The following is a 20,158-nucleotide window of genomic DNA, read 5'->3' on the forward strand; positions in this document are numbered from 1 at the left end:
AGGCAATTAGTTAGTTCTTGCATTATTAAAATAGTTCTATAATTTTAAGATTTAAGTCGTTCAACTGTAAAAATAATTCTTGAGAAGAAATGGTCATAGGTACCTTTTTCATTGAGGGCTATTAAGGAGTTGAAAACCGGTTGAAAAATTCAAAACTTTTATAATACTATTAATGATATATTAAATATTTGTATTCGTTGTGGAATTTGGTGGGCCAGGTACGCTATTTAATGTGGAGTTTAACTTTTAACATCCGAAGAGCAGATTAAGTTAAAGAAATGATTGAAATAACAAATAATTCGGCCCGAGACCGAATTTTTTCGTTCCCCAATCGTCTTTGATTCCGTCTTTTGCTTTAACACACTTGTTAATTTAAAGTTAAAAGTCCATAACAAATTAAAATGAGTAATCAGAAACTGTATTTTCATTGTAAATAAAATAGTAACAAGTGAAATTACGATTTTTAATCACAATAAATTTGTGGTAGTTTTTGCAATTGATTTTAAAATCTGTAACAATTATTATTAGCGATGTAAGAGTTAAGGTTAATTTTTGAAATATTTCTTAATGAGATCAGAGAGGCTTGTATTGTATTAGTATTTATTGTTTACTTTTTCCCATGTAGCAGAGAGGTCATCTAGTTCATTGCATAATCAAAGAATTCTTGTGTAAATAGCAACCTCGATATCTATAATAATTGTACATACTTTATAGGGAAAGATGTATTTATCTACAAAGTAGTCACTAGTAACACGTTAAACTTTATTGTCTGTCACGTAATACGCCTTTGTAGATAAAACTTAGGTTATGACTACATTCTTGGTTTTATTTATATTACAATTTTATTTGAACTCAACTCAGATAAATAATGGTTTCTATGTCGCAGACTATCTATGAGAATTAAAGAACAAATCACTGTCATATATACCTACTTAAATATTGATTGGGCGAAAAAGGAGCTAAACTACATTGAACAAAAGAAATGTTAATTTTGGTCAATTTTCGAAATTTCAGAAAAAAGTATTAAAACCGAACAGAGTTGTAGCGAGTTAAACGCAAAAAAAACGTGATTTAATTTGTTTTATTTTAGGGTAAATTGCGATTTTTATAATGTTCCCCCACTTAAAATTCAAAATAAACACCATTTTAGTTTTCAAAAACGTCAAAAACATAAAGTATGACCAAAATTAGCCATTCACCACCCATTGTCAGTTCGAAAAATAAGCGTTATTTTGGGGATTTAAAAACGTCGAAATTAAAAGTTGCACCATTTTTTTTTTCTATAAACCATTTTGATCTAAAACTTTTCAGAAAACTTCTTTCTACTCTATATCTTCTATATTTTATCATAAACGTGATTAAAAAGCTAAATTTAAAATTTCGTCACTCAACTTTTGCGATTAAACTTTGCAATTCAGGAATCTGCACCTTTTACTTAAAAAATTTATAACTTTTATTATAATAAGACTGACAACTTGAAGCAGATCGTACTGTCTTCAGAAAAGTGAGAAATATACATATACTATAAAAATTTCAGAAAAAAATATTAAAATGGAACAGTATGGATTTTGACAATGTTCCCTCACATAAAATTCAAAATAAACCTCATTCCTTTTCAGCAAAAAGAAAGCCCCCCCTAGACTTGTTAACAAAAATACTGACTGGAAAAGTTTCCAGATAGACCTTGACGAGAAGATTAACCTCTCAGGTCCATTAAGAACCATTGATTAACTAGAGGCAGAAGTAGAATTACTCAATAAAAATGTACAATAAGCTGCTTGGAACAACAGCAGAAACAGTGTCGAAAGAATAAAAGGAAATAACTACCCGAAGGAAATCAGAGAAATGGTAACTGAAAAAAGAAAACTGAGACGCAAGTGGCAACAGTCTAGAGCACCAGTTGGTAAAACTAGATTAAATAATAATGCCACACAACAATTAAAAAGAGAAATTCAAAGAATCAAAAACGAATCTGTTAGCATCTACCTAAGTGAACTATCAAATGATAGTACTACTGATTACTCACTGTGGAAGGCTACCAAACGACTAAAAAGGTCAATCTTACAGAATCCACCAGTTAGAAATACTAATGGCAGCTGGGCAATAAGCAATATACAAAAAGCTAATAGGTTTGCTGATCACCTAGAAAATACTCTGCAACCAAATGAAGAACAATAACATAAACTGGGAGGTCCCTGATCAAGATGAAATGGAGATTAGCCCTGTTACTCCAAAAGAAGTATATATGGAAATAAAAGAAAATATAAACCCCAAGAAAGCTCCAGGATTTGATCTCATCACTAGAGAAGTGTTAAAGAAACTTCCAAGGAGAGCTATAATAAAATTAACACATATTATAAATGCTTCCTTTAGGCTGAGGTACGTACCAAAGACATGGAAGGTGGCAGAAATTATAATGACACTAAAACCAGGAAAACCTCCACAAGCTTCTTTATATAGGCCTATTTCACTGTTGCCTTTCATGTCAAAATTATAAGGTGGAGTGGGGTAAGATCGTAAACGGGGCAAGTTCGTATTAGCTCTAAATCTATCATAAGATACATTTAATTGTACAAATTAATAAGTAGAAATCTGTACTAGATTAGTATGAACTGATTGACATAGATGTCTCTCACTCAGAAGTAATTCTGCCACTATTTTGCCATTTATAAAATCTGAGTACATGAGTAGTAGATATTATTTAACCAAGAGCTGTTAAAGAAAGTGCCGGTATTTTACAGCAAATTTTGTGTCTTGTGCATTTATTTTTGGTAAGTATTAAGAACATTGCTTAAAGTTTACGTTAAAGAAATAAATCCTTTCGATTATTTGAAATTTACTGGAAAAATCACTACTCTAGTCTTGCACCGCAAATAGTGCACGGGGCAAGTTCGGAGCATGTAGCGGGGTAAGACCGGACTTGTGCTTTTTCCAGTCAATTTTAAAGATTTTTTTTTGTACTTTTTATGGTTTCTTGCTCAAATTCTTTATTTATAACCTTTTTTAGATCCAAAATGTTAGATATTATGTTAGAAAAACGAACCGAAGAGCGTAATCAGCAGAAACAATTAAAGGGGCATTGATAGAAATTCGGACAGGCGCATAAATGCCATTCAAAAAACCATTCTTTATATTTAAATGTATAACTTTTAAACTAAGCAACTTACTTTAATCTGGCAAAAAGCATTTCATAAATGACGGATTAGTAATTCCGATTTTGTCCCATAACATATGAAGATACATTTTTTCGAGTTTTATAATTGCCCCCGGAATAGTTACTGTTTTTTCTAATTTTTTATAAAAGTTCTAATTTCCAATGTAAATTGGTGTTTTTGGCAATGCGAATTATAGCGTATTAATGTTACTTCACGTTGATACCAAGAAAATGTTAAATATTTGAAATATAATTTACAAAAATATTATTAAAGTCAAACTTAACGAAAACCGGTCCGAACTTACCCCACTCCACCTTATGAAAAATTATCTTGAAGAGACTAAAACCAATTATACAGCAAAATATCTAATTCCTAATCATCAGTTTGGGTTTAGAGAAAGCCACTCAACGATAGATCAATTTTTCTCGATGTAGCGCAGACTTTTGACAAAGTGTGGCATGACGGAATATACCATAAAATGAGATGTTACTTACCAAAACAATATTCTGAACTCCTAGAATCATATTTAGTCCAGAAAGCCACTGCGGATCCGCTAGAAAAAATATTCTGATTCGGATTTTTTGCACAATCTTACTCAAAAAGGACTCCTTTTAACAAATTTGCATGTTGCCAGGACCAAAAGGTGGTCAAAAATTTTTTAAACGTTTTTTTTTTGTTTTTTTCCTAAAATTATTTTTTTTGCATGGAAAAAAGTTTTTTTAGGTTTTTTGGATCATTCCAAACAGAAAAGGTATTTAGTGACTTTTCTCTAAAGTTGATAGTTTTTGACATATAAGCGATTAAAAATTGAAAAATTGCGAAATCGGCCATTTTTAACCCTCAAAAACTATATGAAAAACTGAAAATTTGAATGTTGCCAAGGTAGGTAGACATTCTTTAAACATCGATTGATGAAACTCCGAAGAGTTTTTTGCAATACAATATTCCAAACTCCTTTGTTTTTTAATTGCTAATCAAGCGTGCGCGACACTATTTTCCACCGACAGTATGGTGCAAATGAAAGGAATAAATTGGTTATTTCCTAAACCGGCGACTTTAAGGAAAAATCCCGAAACAGGTCGATTTTTATTTTTAAGTTATGATATTGTGGCATATATGGTATACTAGTGACGTCATCCATCTGGACGTGATGACGTAATCGATGATTTTTTTAAATGAGAATAGGGGTCCCGTGCTAGCTCATTTGAAAGGTTCTTTAATTCTATATTCAGTAATCTAAACATTTACATAATTATTTATACAGGGTGTCCAAAAAATTTTTATTAAATTAAATTATTTGACAAAAAAAGAAGTAGAAGGACACGCTGTATAAATAATTGTGTAAATGTTTACATTACTGAATAGAGAATTGAAGAACCTTTCAAATGAGCTACCACACGACCCCTATTCTCATTTAAAAAAATCATCGATTACGTCATCACGCCCAGACGGATGACGTCACTAGTATACCATATATGCCACAATATAACTTAAAAATAAAAATCGACCTGTTTCGGGATTGTTCCTTAAAGTTGCCGCTTTACGAAATAACGAATTTATTCCTTTCATTTGCACCATACTGTCGGTGGAAAATAGTGTCGCGCACGCTTGATAAGCAATTAAAAAACAAAGGAGTTTGGAATATTGTATTGCAAAAAACTCTTCGGGGTTTCATCAATTGATGTTTAAAGAATGTCTACCTACCTTGGCAACATTCAAATTTTCAGTTTTTCATATAGTTTTTGAGGGTTAAGAATGGCCGATTTCGCAATTTTTCAATTTTTAATCGCTTATATGTCAAAAACTATCAACTTTAGAGAAAAGTCACTAAAGACCTTTTCTGTTTGGAATGATCCAAAAAACCTAAAAAAACTTTTTTCCATGCAAAAAAAATAATTTTAGGAAAAAAACAAAAGAAAAACGTTTAAAAAATTTTTGACCACCTTTTGGTCCTGGCAACATGCAAATTTGTTAAAAGGAGTCCTTTTTGAGTAAGATTGTGCAAAAAATCCGAATTAGAATATTTTTCCTAGCGGATGCGCAGTGGCTTTCTGGACTAATTATATATCCAACAGACACTTTCGGGAAGCATATTCAGAAAGAAAAATGAGGAAAGAAAAATTCGGGAAGAAAAATGAGGAAGCATATTCAGAATTAAAAGAAGTTAAAGTTGGAGTTCCACAAGGAAGTGTCCTAGGGCCAGTGCTATACCTAATCTATACCAGCGATATTCCATCATTAGAATTCATGAATTCTAGCCGTCGGACAAAACCACGAGGAAGCAGCAACTATGCTACAAAACTCTGTTGAACAAATTAACATCTGGACCAGACGATGGCGTATCAAATTGAATGAAACAAAATCTGTTTATGTCAATTTTACTAACAAAAGAGAACAACATATCCCAATCAGTATAAATAAGAAACCAAATACCTTATGCAAATACGGCAAAATATTTGGGTATGACATTAGATTCAAAGCTATGTTGGAAAGCACATATTAAGAAAAAAAAGAAAGAATTAGAAATTAAGTTCAGAAAGATGTACTGGTTAACCCGGCACCTGCCACGTGGGGTGCTACCAGCACCCCATAGCACATTTTCATCAAATATTTGGTATTTCAAGTTTGTTAACCGTGCTGTGCGTCATAGTAGCTTTCTATACTATTATATAGCATAGATCTGTTTGCGTTTGAAGTGGTTATTTAGTGTCATTCTGAACTTGTAGCTCTAAAGTCGAATTGGGGTGTCAGCATCTTGCAGTTTAAGTTTTAAATTTTTTTTGTGTTTTTGATAAACAGGTCAGATTTACATTTTTTTATTGTAATAACTAATTCAAATTATTAATATAGTCTCTATACTTAATAAACCTTAATTTTTTTAGATGTTTACTTCACTTCATTTATTATGGGTTGGTACTTGCTAATTTGCTTATAACACCTTTTTAATTTTATTTTTTGACTTTTATAATATATTAGTAATAGCTAATAAGTTAATAAAACATGTTTTTTTTATATTCTTGTGTAACTCAACACATTATTTTGTTTATAAACAAGTAGATCACAGAAAATTTTTAAGGGGTGCTGTGAGCACCCCACGTGGCAGTTGACGTCTTGCAAAAGGTGCCGGGTTAGTGGGGAAATAGATCCACTCTGTCTACCTATAACAAATTGTTATTATACAGCGCATTCATAAAGTGTGGAAACGGTCTATTATCTCATAACTTAATTATTTTCAGAGTTACAGCTCTGACAGGTAGATTTTTATTTTTGAATTATGATTTTTTGACGTATAGTACATAATAGTGACGTCATCGATTTGGGCGTGGTGACGTCATCAATGATTTTTTTTAAATGGGAATAGGGGTCGTGTGGTGTGGTAGCTCATTTGAAAGTTGATTCAATTCTCTACTCAGTAATATAAACATTAACATCATTATTTATACAGGGTGGCCAAAAAATAATTTTTAAATTAAAATAATTGACGCAAAAAGAAGAATGTATGTAATTTATTTGACTCAAAATACATTTTACTGATGCCACATAATATAAAAAAAATGTTTATTTCATAAATAAACATTGCTTTTCGCTTAAGGCTATGGGTACATAATTCGCAAATATTTTACGGCTATCTCTACTTTTTCTGTCTTTACACGGCAAATTATGTGTAGTAAAATTCATACTGGTATGGATATGTAAACATTACTAGAATGACATTCTACTTGATAATGTCATCTTTAACTTTAACGAGAAGGCTTTTGAATGTTCTTGGATAACTGTTATTTGTATAATTGCAAATTATTAATTCAGTTAATAAATGTGATAATTTTTTCACTAACCATGTATCCAGTGATTGTAATAATTTATATGCACAACAAAAACTAATACTCAATCGAGAAAAGAGGAAAAGTGATTTTTTAATAATATATTGTTACTATGGAACGCTTACAATTATTTTGAACATCTTTAACAACCAAATACTTGGATTACAGAATATAAGCCTGATGTATTCTCTGCTTGGATCTTCCATAAATAACAAACAATACATAACTTTTTATTAAGTTCACGTCTTAAATCAATTATTTATCAAATACATTATCAATAATTTAACCAAAAACTCAAAATATTCCCGGTGCCATGTCAAATATGTAAAATATTTAAAACTGTCACTGTCTTGTCATCATATTCTATTTGACTCAGGGCGTTGTATGACAAAGATAGCGAATGTTCAATTTGGAAAATATCACCACGGACATGGTGTCCATTTTTTTCGAATCCTGACAAAACTAATAAACGTTTTAAAAAAATTTAAACGCAGAATGAAAGACTAAATTATTATAGAGGGCCGAAAGTCCCTTAGAATAAAAAAAGTTTCTTTTGAATGAGATGTTTGAAATTAAAAATCACACTACATTTTCTCTTAGTTTTTCACCCCTGTAACTTATTAAAATAAACATTATAGAAGTTTTCAGGGACTTTCGGCCCTCGGCAATAACGTGATCTTTCATTCTGCGTTTAAAATTTTCACAAATACTTATTAGTTTTCTTAGGATTCGAAAAAATGAATCCCCATTTGAATAGCATTGCAGCCGAAAATACTTACCCATCCCCTTAAATTAAATGTTCAAAATGGCAAGAGGGAGGTGTGTGGCTGTTTGACATTTAATTTAAGCGAAAAGCAATGTTTATTTATGAAATAAACATATTTTTTATATTATGTGGCATCAGTAAAATGTATTTTGAGTTAAATAAATTACATACATTCTTCTTTTTGCGTCAATTATTTTAATTCAAGAATTATTTTTTGGCCACCCGGTATAAATAATGAGAATACTGAATAGAGAATTGAATCGCCTTTCAAATGAGCTACCACACGACCCCTATTCCCATTTAAAAAAATCATCGATGACGTCATCACGCCCAAATCGATGACGTCACTATTATGGGATATACGTCAAAAACTCATAATTTAAAAATAAAAATCGACCTGTCAGAGCTTAAACTCTGAAAATAATTAAGTCATGAGATAATAGACCGTTTCCACACTTTACGAATGCACTGTATAAGCAAATCCTTAAACCAACATGGACATATGGGATACAGCTATGGGGCTGTAGAAAAAGAGCTGTAGGGCAAAAGAAAGTAACATCCAAATTATACAACGATATCAGAATAAAGTGTTAAGGAACATCGTCAATGCTCCATGGTACTTCAGAAACTGTGATCTTCATCGAGACCTCCAGATAGATACGGTTAGTCAGACAATAAGTAAGTTTGCCGAGAGTCATGAACAAAGGCTCTCCAACCATGTGAATGTCGAGGCTATCAAACTCCTAGACAACGCCAACCAGATAAGAAGACTCAAGAGAACGAAGCCGTTTGAGTTAGTGCTAAAGTTAAATAAGTGCGTTAAGTGAAAAAGCAGAGGAAAGTGCGGCTAAAGTGTAAACGTTAGCTAGTAGTACTATTATGTATTAGAGCCTAAGGATTATTGCTGAATATGACCTTAGATAAGTTTTTGTAATATTTTGTAGATATGGTGTATTCCACGAATATACGACTGTTTTGGATTATCGCGACAACGAATATTTTAGTGTGCAACATAAGAAGTACGAAAGTATTTTGCTCTAATAATTACTTAAATAAACAACAATATAATTTGCAATTTACTTTCGTTCTTCATATTTTGCACAGTAAAATATTCGTTGTCGCGATAATCCAAGAGGGTCGTATATTCGTGGAATGGGGTATAGAACTAACTTGTTTATTGATTATTGATTGATCAGATAGCAATAATCATAAGATTCCTGTTTAGTACGTTCTTTAACGGTAAAATATTGCAAAACCTCTAAATTTTAAAGAACCGCTTGGATTTACATGAAATTTGTCATACACATAGCTAACAAGTCAAAGAAAAAAAGTGATATTGTGCCGATATGTGCTTTTGCCCCGGGAGTGGTTTTCACCCCCTCTTGGGGGTGAAAAAGTATTCGTCCAAAGTAAGTCCGGAAATTGATAAACTGTATATATCACGTTTATATACCTAGTAGAAGCAGAGTTAGTAGTAATTAAAAATAGGTTAATATTCGTTAAATTCCAAAGGAATACTTTAACGTGAAATAACCAAAAATTAAGCACATTTCGGGGAAAACTCATTACAACTTATTTAAAGTGTTTAAAAAAAGCTTCATTTTTGTTTTATAAAAAAATTTCTAGCATCAAAAGTAAACAAGTTACGCTCAAAATAAAGTTAGTCCCTTTTTTTTGGTAAAACAATCGGGAAAATCACCCCCTAATTAGTATCTCAAATGAACTTAATCGTTACGACTTCACAAGTTTCTTGACTCGTGTATGTATGTATTGTTTATATGATCTGTAAGTTTTATCGGTTCAAAGTCCTTATTTTTGAAAGGGCTGTAGTTAAAAGGGGTTGAACGAGTCACTGATCACGAGTGTATGCAAATTTAGAAACAGCAAATCTTAATCAATTTTTGTCTAACAGAAAAACAAAAAAAAAATACATGATATTCAGAAAAGCAATGCTGACTTTTTTTGTTTTTAGATATTTTTGGTATCTTTAACAATTTTTAAGTTATTTTGAAAAAAAAAATATTTTTCAAAATTAAAATTTTTAAAAATTTTACTTTAAAACAAAATTTTTTCCAAAATAAGCACTTTGAATCGATGAAACTTACAGATCATATAAAGACAACATAAGTAAAATAATTTGTGGATCGGTATCGATTAATTTCATTTAAGTTGCTAATTAGGGGGTGGTCTTCCCGATTTTTTTGCCAAAACAAAAGGGACCAACTTTATTTAGAGCGTAACTTGCTTAAATTTAATTCTAGAAACTTTTTATAAAAACAGAAATAAAGCATTTTTAAAACACTTTAAAAAGTTATAATAGGTTTTCCCCAAAAAGTGCTTAAATTTTTGGATATTTCACTTCGAAGTATTCTATTTGAAATTTGGTGAATATGAATCTATTTTTCATTGGCTATAACTCTGGTTTTACGAGGTCCAGAGACCTAACGCGTAAATTACTTAAAATTAGTCAGTTTATCCATTTCCGGACTTATTTTGGACTTATATTTTTTCACCCCCAGGGCAAAATCACACATCGGCACAATATCACTTTTTTTCTTTGACATGTAAGCTATGCGTATGCCAAATTTCATGTCAATCCAAGCGGTTCTTTAAAATTTAAAGCAAAAACCGTGAAAGAATGGACTAGTTGGAGTTTTATTAAATAAAAAATTAGGACATCTTGGATATTAAAGCACCCTATGTAACGCACAGCTGAATGTAGCTGAATTTTTATGTTTGTGCGTCACAGTGTTGCCATGCTGTTTTCTATATATTTCTTTCATAATTTCAATCAATGTTAAATGTACCTACAAGAATAATAGAATAATAACGTTTACTTCTCCGTCATTATACTAGGTAAAATGACAAATGAGGTGTCAAATGAAAGTTTATAATCCAAGGATAGTACTAAATGTGAGAAATTAGACCTAGATTGTCTGTTCCTCAAACAATAAGCGTTATATTGGGGATTTCTAATGTTGACATTAAAAGTTGCACTATTTTTTTTTTCTATAAAACATTTTGATCTAAAACTTACTCTTCTTTGTACTCTTTACTTTAAAATAAACGTGATTGAGAAGCTAAATTTTAAACTTCGTCACACAACTTTTGCGATTAAACTTTGCAATGCACAAATCCGCACCTTTTTCTTTGAAAAATTCATAACCTTTATCCTGATAAGAATAAAAACTTGAGGCAGATACCTTTGTCTTCAGAAATGTTACAGCTATATAGTGTAAAAATTTCAGAAAAAAATATTAAAATGGAACAGAGTTGTAACGAGGTAAACGCAAAAAAACGTGATTTATTTCTTTTTTATTTTTAGGTTAAAATTGCGATTTTGACAATGTTCCCCCACATAAAATTTAAAATAAACTTCATTTTCGTTTTCAGCACCCTCGAAAATATAAAGTATGAATAAAATTAGCCATTCATTCCTCTGTGGTCAGTATTTTGAAAACTAAGCGCTTTTTTGAGGGTGTCACGCTCGTGTATAATATCACAAAAATTGTAACGTGATAATATGAAAAAATAGAGGATACGGCAACGATGTCACAAGTGATGGTCGGATCGAACGCCAAAATCTACACAGACATATTAGGGTGCTTTAATATCCAAGATGTCCAAAATATCAGTACCTGCATAGGGATTACGAACACTCGATACGAATCGTATCCGCCATGTTTTACCGTAAGGCGCTAAAGTAAAACATGGCGGATACGATTCTTATCGTGTGTTCCTAACCCCACGCCTGGTCATTTTAGGGGTGCGTGTCGCTCGCCTATATACATTGCGCGTTAGAGAAAACGGGTGGCCCACAAAATTGGTCATTTTTGATGTCTCGAATTTCTTAAACCTGTTGTCCGATTGAAGCGATTTTTTTAATGTTATAGCCTTATTCTTTAACAATATCGCTGTGATAATATTGTTGCTAAACAGGTAAATTTTCATTGCATACCGGGTGGACTAATCAAACTGTGTTTTTTTCTCACAGTTCGCAACATCCTGTGGAATATTCTAGCACTTATAAAACACAACGTAAAACCCAACTATAGCCTCAGGTTTTCTTAACATTCTGTTTTTTGATTCATTCGCTTATGTTGAATAATAAAGAAATTAGGTACTTAAACAACCAGCCATGTTCTTCATCAGTACAAGGTGTTTCTAAATAAGTGCGACAAATTTTAAGGGGTAATTCTGCATGAAAAAATAATGACTGTTTGCTTTATAAACATATGTCCGCAAATGCTTCGTTTCCGAGATACGGTATGTCGAATTTTCTCTTACAAACTGACGATTTATTTATTGCTCTAAAACCAGTTGAGATATGCAAATGAAATTTGGTAACTTTTAAGAGGTAGTTATTGCGCATTTTTTGACATACAATTAAGAATTTTATATATACAAATGGCGTGCATACGGGTAATATGACCCGTATTCGCGCCAATAATAATATAAACTGATCTTTAATTTGTTAATATTGACTGACTCCTCCCCTTCCAACCGACTTCCAGAAAAGTGTCATTTAAATGTTCATTCACTAAAAAATTGTGATGTACTGGAGCAGCGCCATGTAAAGGTATGTATCCACTATGTGGAGCAGCTACACAGAGCTCCAGTAATAGATACGTGCTTTAATATCCACATTCCACATTCTCTGACGTAAGTTCAACGATACTTATTCCTATAATTCTGGCAATTCGTTGTGCAGTAAAATGTAGATATTTCTCCATTTACGTTATCCTCGAAAAAGTAGGGTTTGATGACACATTTCATCATTCAATCTTCGCTTGTCCACTGTTGGGCATAGATCTCCCTCATAATTTTCCATCTGTTTCGATCTTGTGCCTCTCGCATCCAGTTCCTATGAAAACGTTTTAAATCATCAGTCCCCTGCTCCTCAGTACCCCATCAGTCAACTGATGACACAGTTTCCAATAATTTTATCAAAAAGCATTCAACGACAATTTGGTTTAACTGTCGGTAAGAATATGGTGAGGATTAGAAGTTGAGTAATACTGAAAATTATTCCGTTCTGAATTTGTTGCTGCATCCACCGACAAAATTCTATTCTTTTAAGTTATTCTCGTTAAGCTCTTGATGTAATTGTGCATGACATGGATGCATCTTTTAAAATTATTCCGACACTACTACCACTAATTTCAAAACCATTTATAGTTTACCACGTATCTATGTGTCCAGTCCTTCGGAACTGTTCTAGTAAACTTTGAAAAGCATCTCTTCTTGTTTGTCGTCTATCAGGGAATTTCTGATAATAAATTTTTGATGCTAGTAGCACATTTTTGCTATTAACACAAACACAATATCAATCAGTTTCTTCTTAAAAAAAAATTCATGTTAGTAATATTAGAAAAGCAACAGGAACTATAAACATATTCTTGTCAGTCTTTTAAACAAGTTTAGTATCAAAGTCATAGAAAACTAAGTAGAATATTGTGTGTTTTTGTTTTACCACATGTGGATTCCATATTTTAACTACGTGGATCTAAAAACAAATATCCAAAAAAAGTTAAGCTCTCAACCTACCAATTTTTTGGTAAAGTTCTAATTTCATTAGAACAGTTCTAATGAATTGGTTGCAAATAACGAGTGCTAGTTTGCAATACTTCTAACCAATAGCAAATATTACTAAGAGATGTTTGTACAAGATTTTCTTCTACATACATATATAATATAATTACCTTCTGTAAAAATGAATTCATCCATTTGGTAAAGGTTTTCTTCTGGATGTGAAGACGTTCTTCTTGGAGGACTCGAATACGGCCCTGTTCGAACTTTTGAACTTCATCTCTTTGACTCATATTGTTTCTTCTCTGATAGCCTGGATCTGGCTTAGGTTCATAATGTATGCTCGCAACTGTAACAAAAGCATATTATTAGTATAAAAATCGATAATATGAATTACAAAACCTACAAAAAGAACAGGATCAAACATATTATTTATTACATGACCTTATGCCTTATAGGTATATAAAGCTTTTTTCTAATCTCATACTTTAATAGATCAATTATGATTATGATTTCACTAGCTGTATCACAATAATTAGCTTCATTATGATACAAATTTTCATTATGATATGATACATACTTTTAACCAATAGAATCGCGAGATGACATTCGCGATGCAGGTGGCTCATGTTCAGTGACCAATGTCGAGTCAAATACATACGCTTCCACAGTTCTCATAGTTCAGAGAAATAAGGAAAAAAAATATCCTGTTGGTGACACAACCCCCTCCAGGCCGAAACCAATTTTTTTGAGTAGCATGGACATCTATAATAATAACCTATAATATGTTTCCTGCAGCCGATTTTGATGATATACATAGTTATAAACAAATGAAGATAAAAAAACGGTAAATTTTCGCTTTTTTCGTCTGTTACCAAAAAGTTAAGCATTTTAAACAAATTTGAGAGTAAGAAACTCATAAATCGTATAAAAAACTTCAATATGGCGTTCGCTGAATATGTCTATCCTTATTGGTTGCTTAGAAAATTGCAAAATGAATCATAAATTGTGAGTATTTATAAATATTTATCCGTTGTTATTACACGGAATGCTGAGACTTCTGGTGCTTAAATCATACCCTAAATTTCAAAACAATTGGTCAAATAGTTTAAAAGGTATAGTATTTAACTTGTTTATTCCAAATTAATTTTTTTTGCAACGCTATAAGTCAGAAAATGATGAAGTTACACTAATACTTTGGATAGTTTATGAAAGAAGAAAATTTATACTATTAATTTAATTAAAAAAAAATGACAAAAAATAATTCTAAATACTGCAAAATTATTTTGCAAAAACATGTGAATTAAAAAAAGGGGGGGCTAACTTCGTCCCTAATTGTCCAAAGGACAATGGTTTTTCTTTCCAAAAATTCAGTCTTTCCAAATATGAAAAAATAATTTTTCTACGGGTAACGGTTAAAAAGTTATTCTAATTGTTTAAAAGTAAGCAAAAAATCGACGTGTTTTTGCTAAATAATTTTACACTGTTTAAAATTATTTTTTGTCATTTTTTTTTAATTAAGTCAATAGTATAAAATGTTCTTCTTCCATAAACTGTCAGAAGTCTTACTGTAACCTCATAATTTTCTGACTTATATTGTTGCAAAAAAAATTAAGTAATTTGGGATAAACAAAATAAATAACTTTTAAACTATTTGACCAATTGCCGTGAAATTTAAAATATAATTTAAGCACCGGAAGTCTCAGCAATTCGTGTAATAAGAAGGTCCAAAGTTAATTTTTACAGAAGTTATGAATATTTATGAAAACTCAAAATTTATGATTTATTTTGCAATTTTCTAAGCAACCAATAAGGATAGACATATTCAGCGAACGCCATATTGAAATTTTTTAGACGATTTATGAGTTTCTTACTCTCAAATTTGTTTAAAATGCTTAACTTTTTGGTTATAGACGAAAAAAGCGAAAATTTACCGTTTTTTGATCTTCATTTGTTTCTAACTATGTATATCATCAAAATCAGCTGCAGGAAACATAAAGGTTATTAATATAGATGTCCATACTATTCAAAAAATTTGGTTTCGGAATTTTATTTCTCTGGACTAGAATAAAACGCATAAATCAGAAGAATTAATATTTTAATTTTACATATTAATACTTTGTCATTATCAATTTATTATTTTAATTGGGAATAAGCCACAAAATTGACTTATTTCCAACTAAAATAGTAAACAGAGGCATAATAAAGGATTATGTATTTGTAAAATTAAATAGACTATTAGGAGCCTTTGTAGGTGAAATTTGCTAATCATTTTAGGCACGATAAGAGCCTATAACTTAAATATAATAGAACCTAAAAGAAAACGTATGAACACTGTGCCGTCACTTTTTAGTGGCACATGCGTCGACAGTGGCGCATCAAACTTTCTACTTATCGACGGGATAAATAAATTAAAAGGTATTATACCCTCCCTCATTATCAGAATTCAATTTTTTTCATTGTTTTAAGTGCTATGTGATTAACACATAAGATTCAGCGTAATTTTAACCCACCACCTCCTTCCCCCTGCCCCCACGATCAAAAACTTCATTTTTCGATTTTATTTTTTTTTTTTGTGGGATGCAATCAATTATAAAATTTCACACTGTTTAAAATTATTTTTTGTCATTTTTTTTTTAAGTAAGTCAATAGTATAAATGTTCTTCTTCCATAAACTGTCAGAAGTCTTACTGTAACCTCATAATTTTCTGACTTGTAGCGTTGCAAAAAAAATGAATTTAGGATAAACAAATTAAATAACTTTTAAACTATTTGACCAATTGCTTTGAAATTTAAAATATAATTTAAGCACCAGAAGTTTCAGCAATTCGTGTAATAAAAAGGTTCTAAGTTAATTTTTACATAAGTTATGAATATTTATAAAAACTCAAAATTTATGATTTATTTTGCAATTTTATATGCAACCAATAAGGATAGACATATTCAACGAAGGCCATATTGAAATTTTTTAGACGATTTAAGAGTTTCTTAGTCTCAAATTTGATTAAAATGCTTAACTTTTTGGTTATAGACGAAAAAAGCGAAAATTTGCCGTTTTTTGATCTTCATTTGTTTATAACTGTGTATATCATCAAAATCGGCTGCAGGAAACATAAAGGTTATTAATATAGATGTCCATACTACTCAAAAATTTTCCTTTTTAAGAAAATGTCTGAAGACGACAGGGATATTAACAATTTATCCTCAAATTCATTTTAATAATTGTAATATTAAAAATATAAAAAAATATAATAAATGTATCAACAAAATAAATAATTTATCCATATAACTACCTACTTAATTTGTTTGCGTTACAAAATTAATAAATTCGAATATAAATTAAAAATGAATAAACATTTTCAATTTCGTTGCAACCCGAAACTACAGTTGTATTGTGTTTCTAGTTCAATCAGAGAATACAGCAAGAATCTCTACCGGTTTCGGAGCTTTTTAGCCCCTCATCAGGAGATAAATATGCTCTTCTCTCTGAATGAACTAGGATAATTATTCTTGTGCCGTCACGGATTGTAACGGACTAAATGGCAGGCATGTCCTAGCGACATCTGCTAGAAAAAAGTTAGTTTTTAATCTAATAGCACATAAAATGATATTTAAAATACCATTTTATATCCTACCAGATTAAAAACAATGGAAAACCTTCTCTGGTATAACCATCCAAGGCTTCTAAAAACGCAAGCCATGCGGATTCTGAGACTATAGGAAGATGAGGGAATTGTACTATTAATAATTCACGTCCCATTTGCTCAAGCGGTAAATTTCCATGGTTCCCTTAGTAATTCCCAAAATTTCCAAAATTTGAATATATTTTTTGTTGTGAATGATCATAGAAAAAATCATGTATACAACTTGCATTTAATTATCATTATGAAGCTCGTATCCTATACTCGCCGCTACACGGTTCGTTTCGTATCCGTCATACTCGCATCATAATGATCATCATTAAATGCTCGTTGCATAATATACTGTTCTGATCTTGGGTTTTTCTTCTTTGTCTGGAAGCCGTCTTTTCTACATCAGTCGTATTGTAGCCAATTGACTTATTCTTCCTCACCAACATCACATGTATCTTACTCACTCATGTATCTTCCTCACCAACATCCAACATCCCTAGTATAAATAGGGCCCGTATCATGGCGACATCGAACCCTCCCATAGCACTTCATCAAAAGAAAAACTATATACGAGTACTTAGTAAAAAAAATATTTTGGACAATATTACTCCTGGTAGGTCCCATATGCGTTTTGTTACTTTTCCGAAAATACTGTACAAATGTTTCTATTTATTTCACACCAAGGAATTCACATTGTAACTGATACTATAAAATTGACTCCAAGTTAGAAAAACTAACAAATTACGTTTGCTCTGGGAGTCTGGACATACTGGTACTGATGAGAACGAAAAAGCAGACCAACTTTCCAGGGAAGGGACAAAAGAAAAATTCATAGGTGCTACTATACTATGCGGTCTACCGTCGAGTTTCTGCCATTCAAATAAATTCAAATAATTTATTCAACCACTTAGTTATTATACAATATACATATAACAGACCTAATTAATATACTTATACTGACTGATTCATCCGGAGGCAGACCTAGACACAAGGCATCTGTTTGTCGGATACCTCCCACTGATGTCAGTCAATATAATATACAATGTACATACAATTTATTAAATACACTGTCTATAATATGTATAAATTAAAGTAAAATATAAATCAAAACATTCAATAACAATAGCAAATCGATACATTCCTTTTTAGATTTTAAATTGCTTGCTATCTACCGATGAATGCTGTTTATAACCTTTATTATATATCAGTTCCGGTAAAAAAATCTTTACAAAGTGAATAAAACGCATAAATCAGAAGAATTATTATTTTAATTTTACAAATTACTACTTTTTCATATTAATTTACTATTTGAGTTGGGAATAAGCCAATTTTGTGCCTTATTCTCAACTGAAATAGTAAATTGATATGACAAAGTATTAATTTGTAAAATTAAAATATTAATTCTTCTGATTTATGCGTTTTATTCAAATGTTAAAGATTTTCATTATTGTGTGCAAACATTTCTGATAAAGATAAAGGATTATCGTGTTGTTTAAAGGAACAGTTATACAGTGTCCGCAAAAAAATCTTTACAAAGTAAAAAACGCATAAATCAGAAGAATTATTATTTTAATTTTACAAATTAATACTTCGTCATATCAATTTACTATTTTAATTGGTAAAAAGCCACAAAATTGACTTATTTTCCACACTATAATAGATAAGCACAGATACAGCGGATCCTCAGGGTAGACCGTTCATAGGCCCATAACATTTCGTTGGCATAGCAAACAGCACAACTTTTTCGACTTAGCGGCTACAGTCGCAGGCATTTTATTAATACCTTTTTTGATAATACGCTTCGTTACTATAAGATTCAGGAATAAATAACTATTTGTTAGCTAAAATTAAAATAAAAAACTTTAGTGAGCTACTTAAGTAAATATTTTTGGAAAAAAAACAAATTCGGGAAAAAAATTAAATTTTTTGTCATTATTGGATTTAAATAGTAATCAGAAACTTTCGTTGTTTGTTTGCCGATAAATTGTGGAAAGTGTAACCTTAATAATGCCCTTTGAAGAAGAGAATATCATCATGAACCAACAAAAAACATTTTATAAATTCAAACACTTCTTTAATATTGCACATAGTCATCTTAAAAAAATCTGAATGAAATCAAATCCGATTTGACTCATGTTATTATCGCGACCATATAACAGTCCGTTAACTTTAATTATCTTTATAGTTATTTTATTTAAATTTTAATAACGGTTTGTCATTAAATTATACTTAAAAATAATAAGATCTAACTAAAATAAATCTTTGACTGACGTCATACTTAACTATTAGTTGGCACAAGTACTTCAGTTGGTATTAGACACCATTCGCTGTCATGTGAGTTTCGTTCTGTGGGGCTTCTCGTCTAACGACAGGAAATATTGGACACTTCGCTTGGTACGCTAGAACGGAAAAGTGGCGGATGGCTGATTGAAAAGGACGGAAATTTTAATACAATAGTTTCAAGCTTTTATAAGTGATATTTAGTGGCAAATTATTGGTGGTGCTTTGGAGAAGCTAGGAGACTAAGTTTTGGGAGATCCCGGAGGAATTGGAAGTCATGTCATCCGGTAATTTTTTTACTCTTAAAAAAAGTTTGAGAAAAAGGAACGAATATGGCCGCTCTCATGTCATATTAAATTCCTATTGAATTTATTTCTGTAAATGTATGAATCGAAGTTGTTCTTTGAATTTAGTATCTTTAATTATATCCATAGTTCGAAAATATACACTCAGATGAAGATTATCTTGTCACATATCCTGTAAATTATATCATTTGATTTGTGGGGTTATGTCAACCTCATAATATTGAATTCAAATTTTACAGATTGCATTCATTATTCTCTATTCTATTAGATTGTGTGTATTCTAGCCACCTTAAATTCGTTCCAAAAGCCAGTATTTTTCTTAAAATTTACAACACATTACATTATCCCATACCATTTTTAATAATAAAAAAAATACCCTTTATAGACATATTTTTCAGATAAAAATCATATTCTGTATTAAATATTGAATTTAAAGTTAAATCCCAAATTAATGTGTGTAATGTGAATCAAGGTCAAATCCATCATTGTTTTTGCTAATGATCTTCTTTTTGTTGTTCATTCTGAAAAAAAAATATCTCATTTCTTTTCCTTTGGCTCTTTGACCTTTCTTTAGACTCTGACATTGAAACTAAAACGGGACATGTTTGTTTTTAGCCACTTGGGGGAAATCTTAAACTGTAACCAGTCCGTCAGCTCCCCTCACAACTGG

At 31.0% G+C, this 20,158-nt stretch overlaps 1 protein-coding gene across 4 annotated transcripts in view; it reads right to left on the reverse strand.

The window, feature by feature from the left end:
- LOC114336756 (spectrin beta chain, non-erythrocytic 1) overlaps positions 1-20,158 on the reverse strand; it is a 415,003-nt gene that overhangs the window by 193,337 nt on the left and 201,508 nt on the right. For all 4 annotated transcript variants that reach the window (XM_028287129.2, XM_028287131.2, XM_028287128.2 and 1 more), the window contains exon 2: positions 13,445-13,620. In XM_028287129.2, coding sequence (XP_028142930.1) covers positions 13,445-13,564 — 120 coding nt within the window. In that variant the 5' untranslated portion in view covers positions 13,565-13,620. The remainder of the gene's footprint in view (positions 1-13,444; positions 13,621-20,158) is intronic.

This window comes from Diabrotica virgifera, chromosome 6, assembly GCF_917563875.1.
Source record: "Diabrotica virgifera virgifera chromosome 6, PGI_DIABVI_V3a".
Lineage (NCBI taxonomy): Eukaryota > Metazoa > Arthropoda > Insecta > Coleoptera > Chrysomelidae > Diabrotica > Diabrotica virgifera.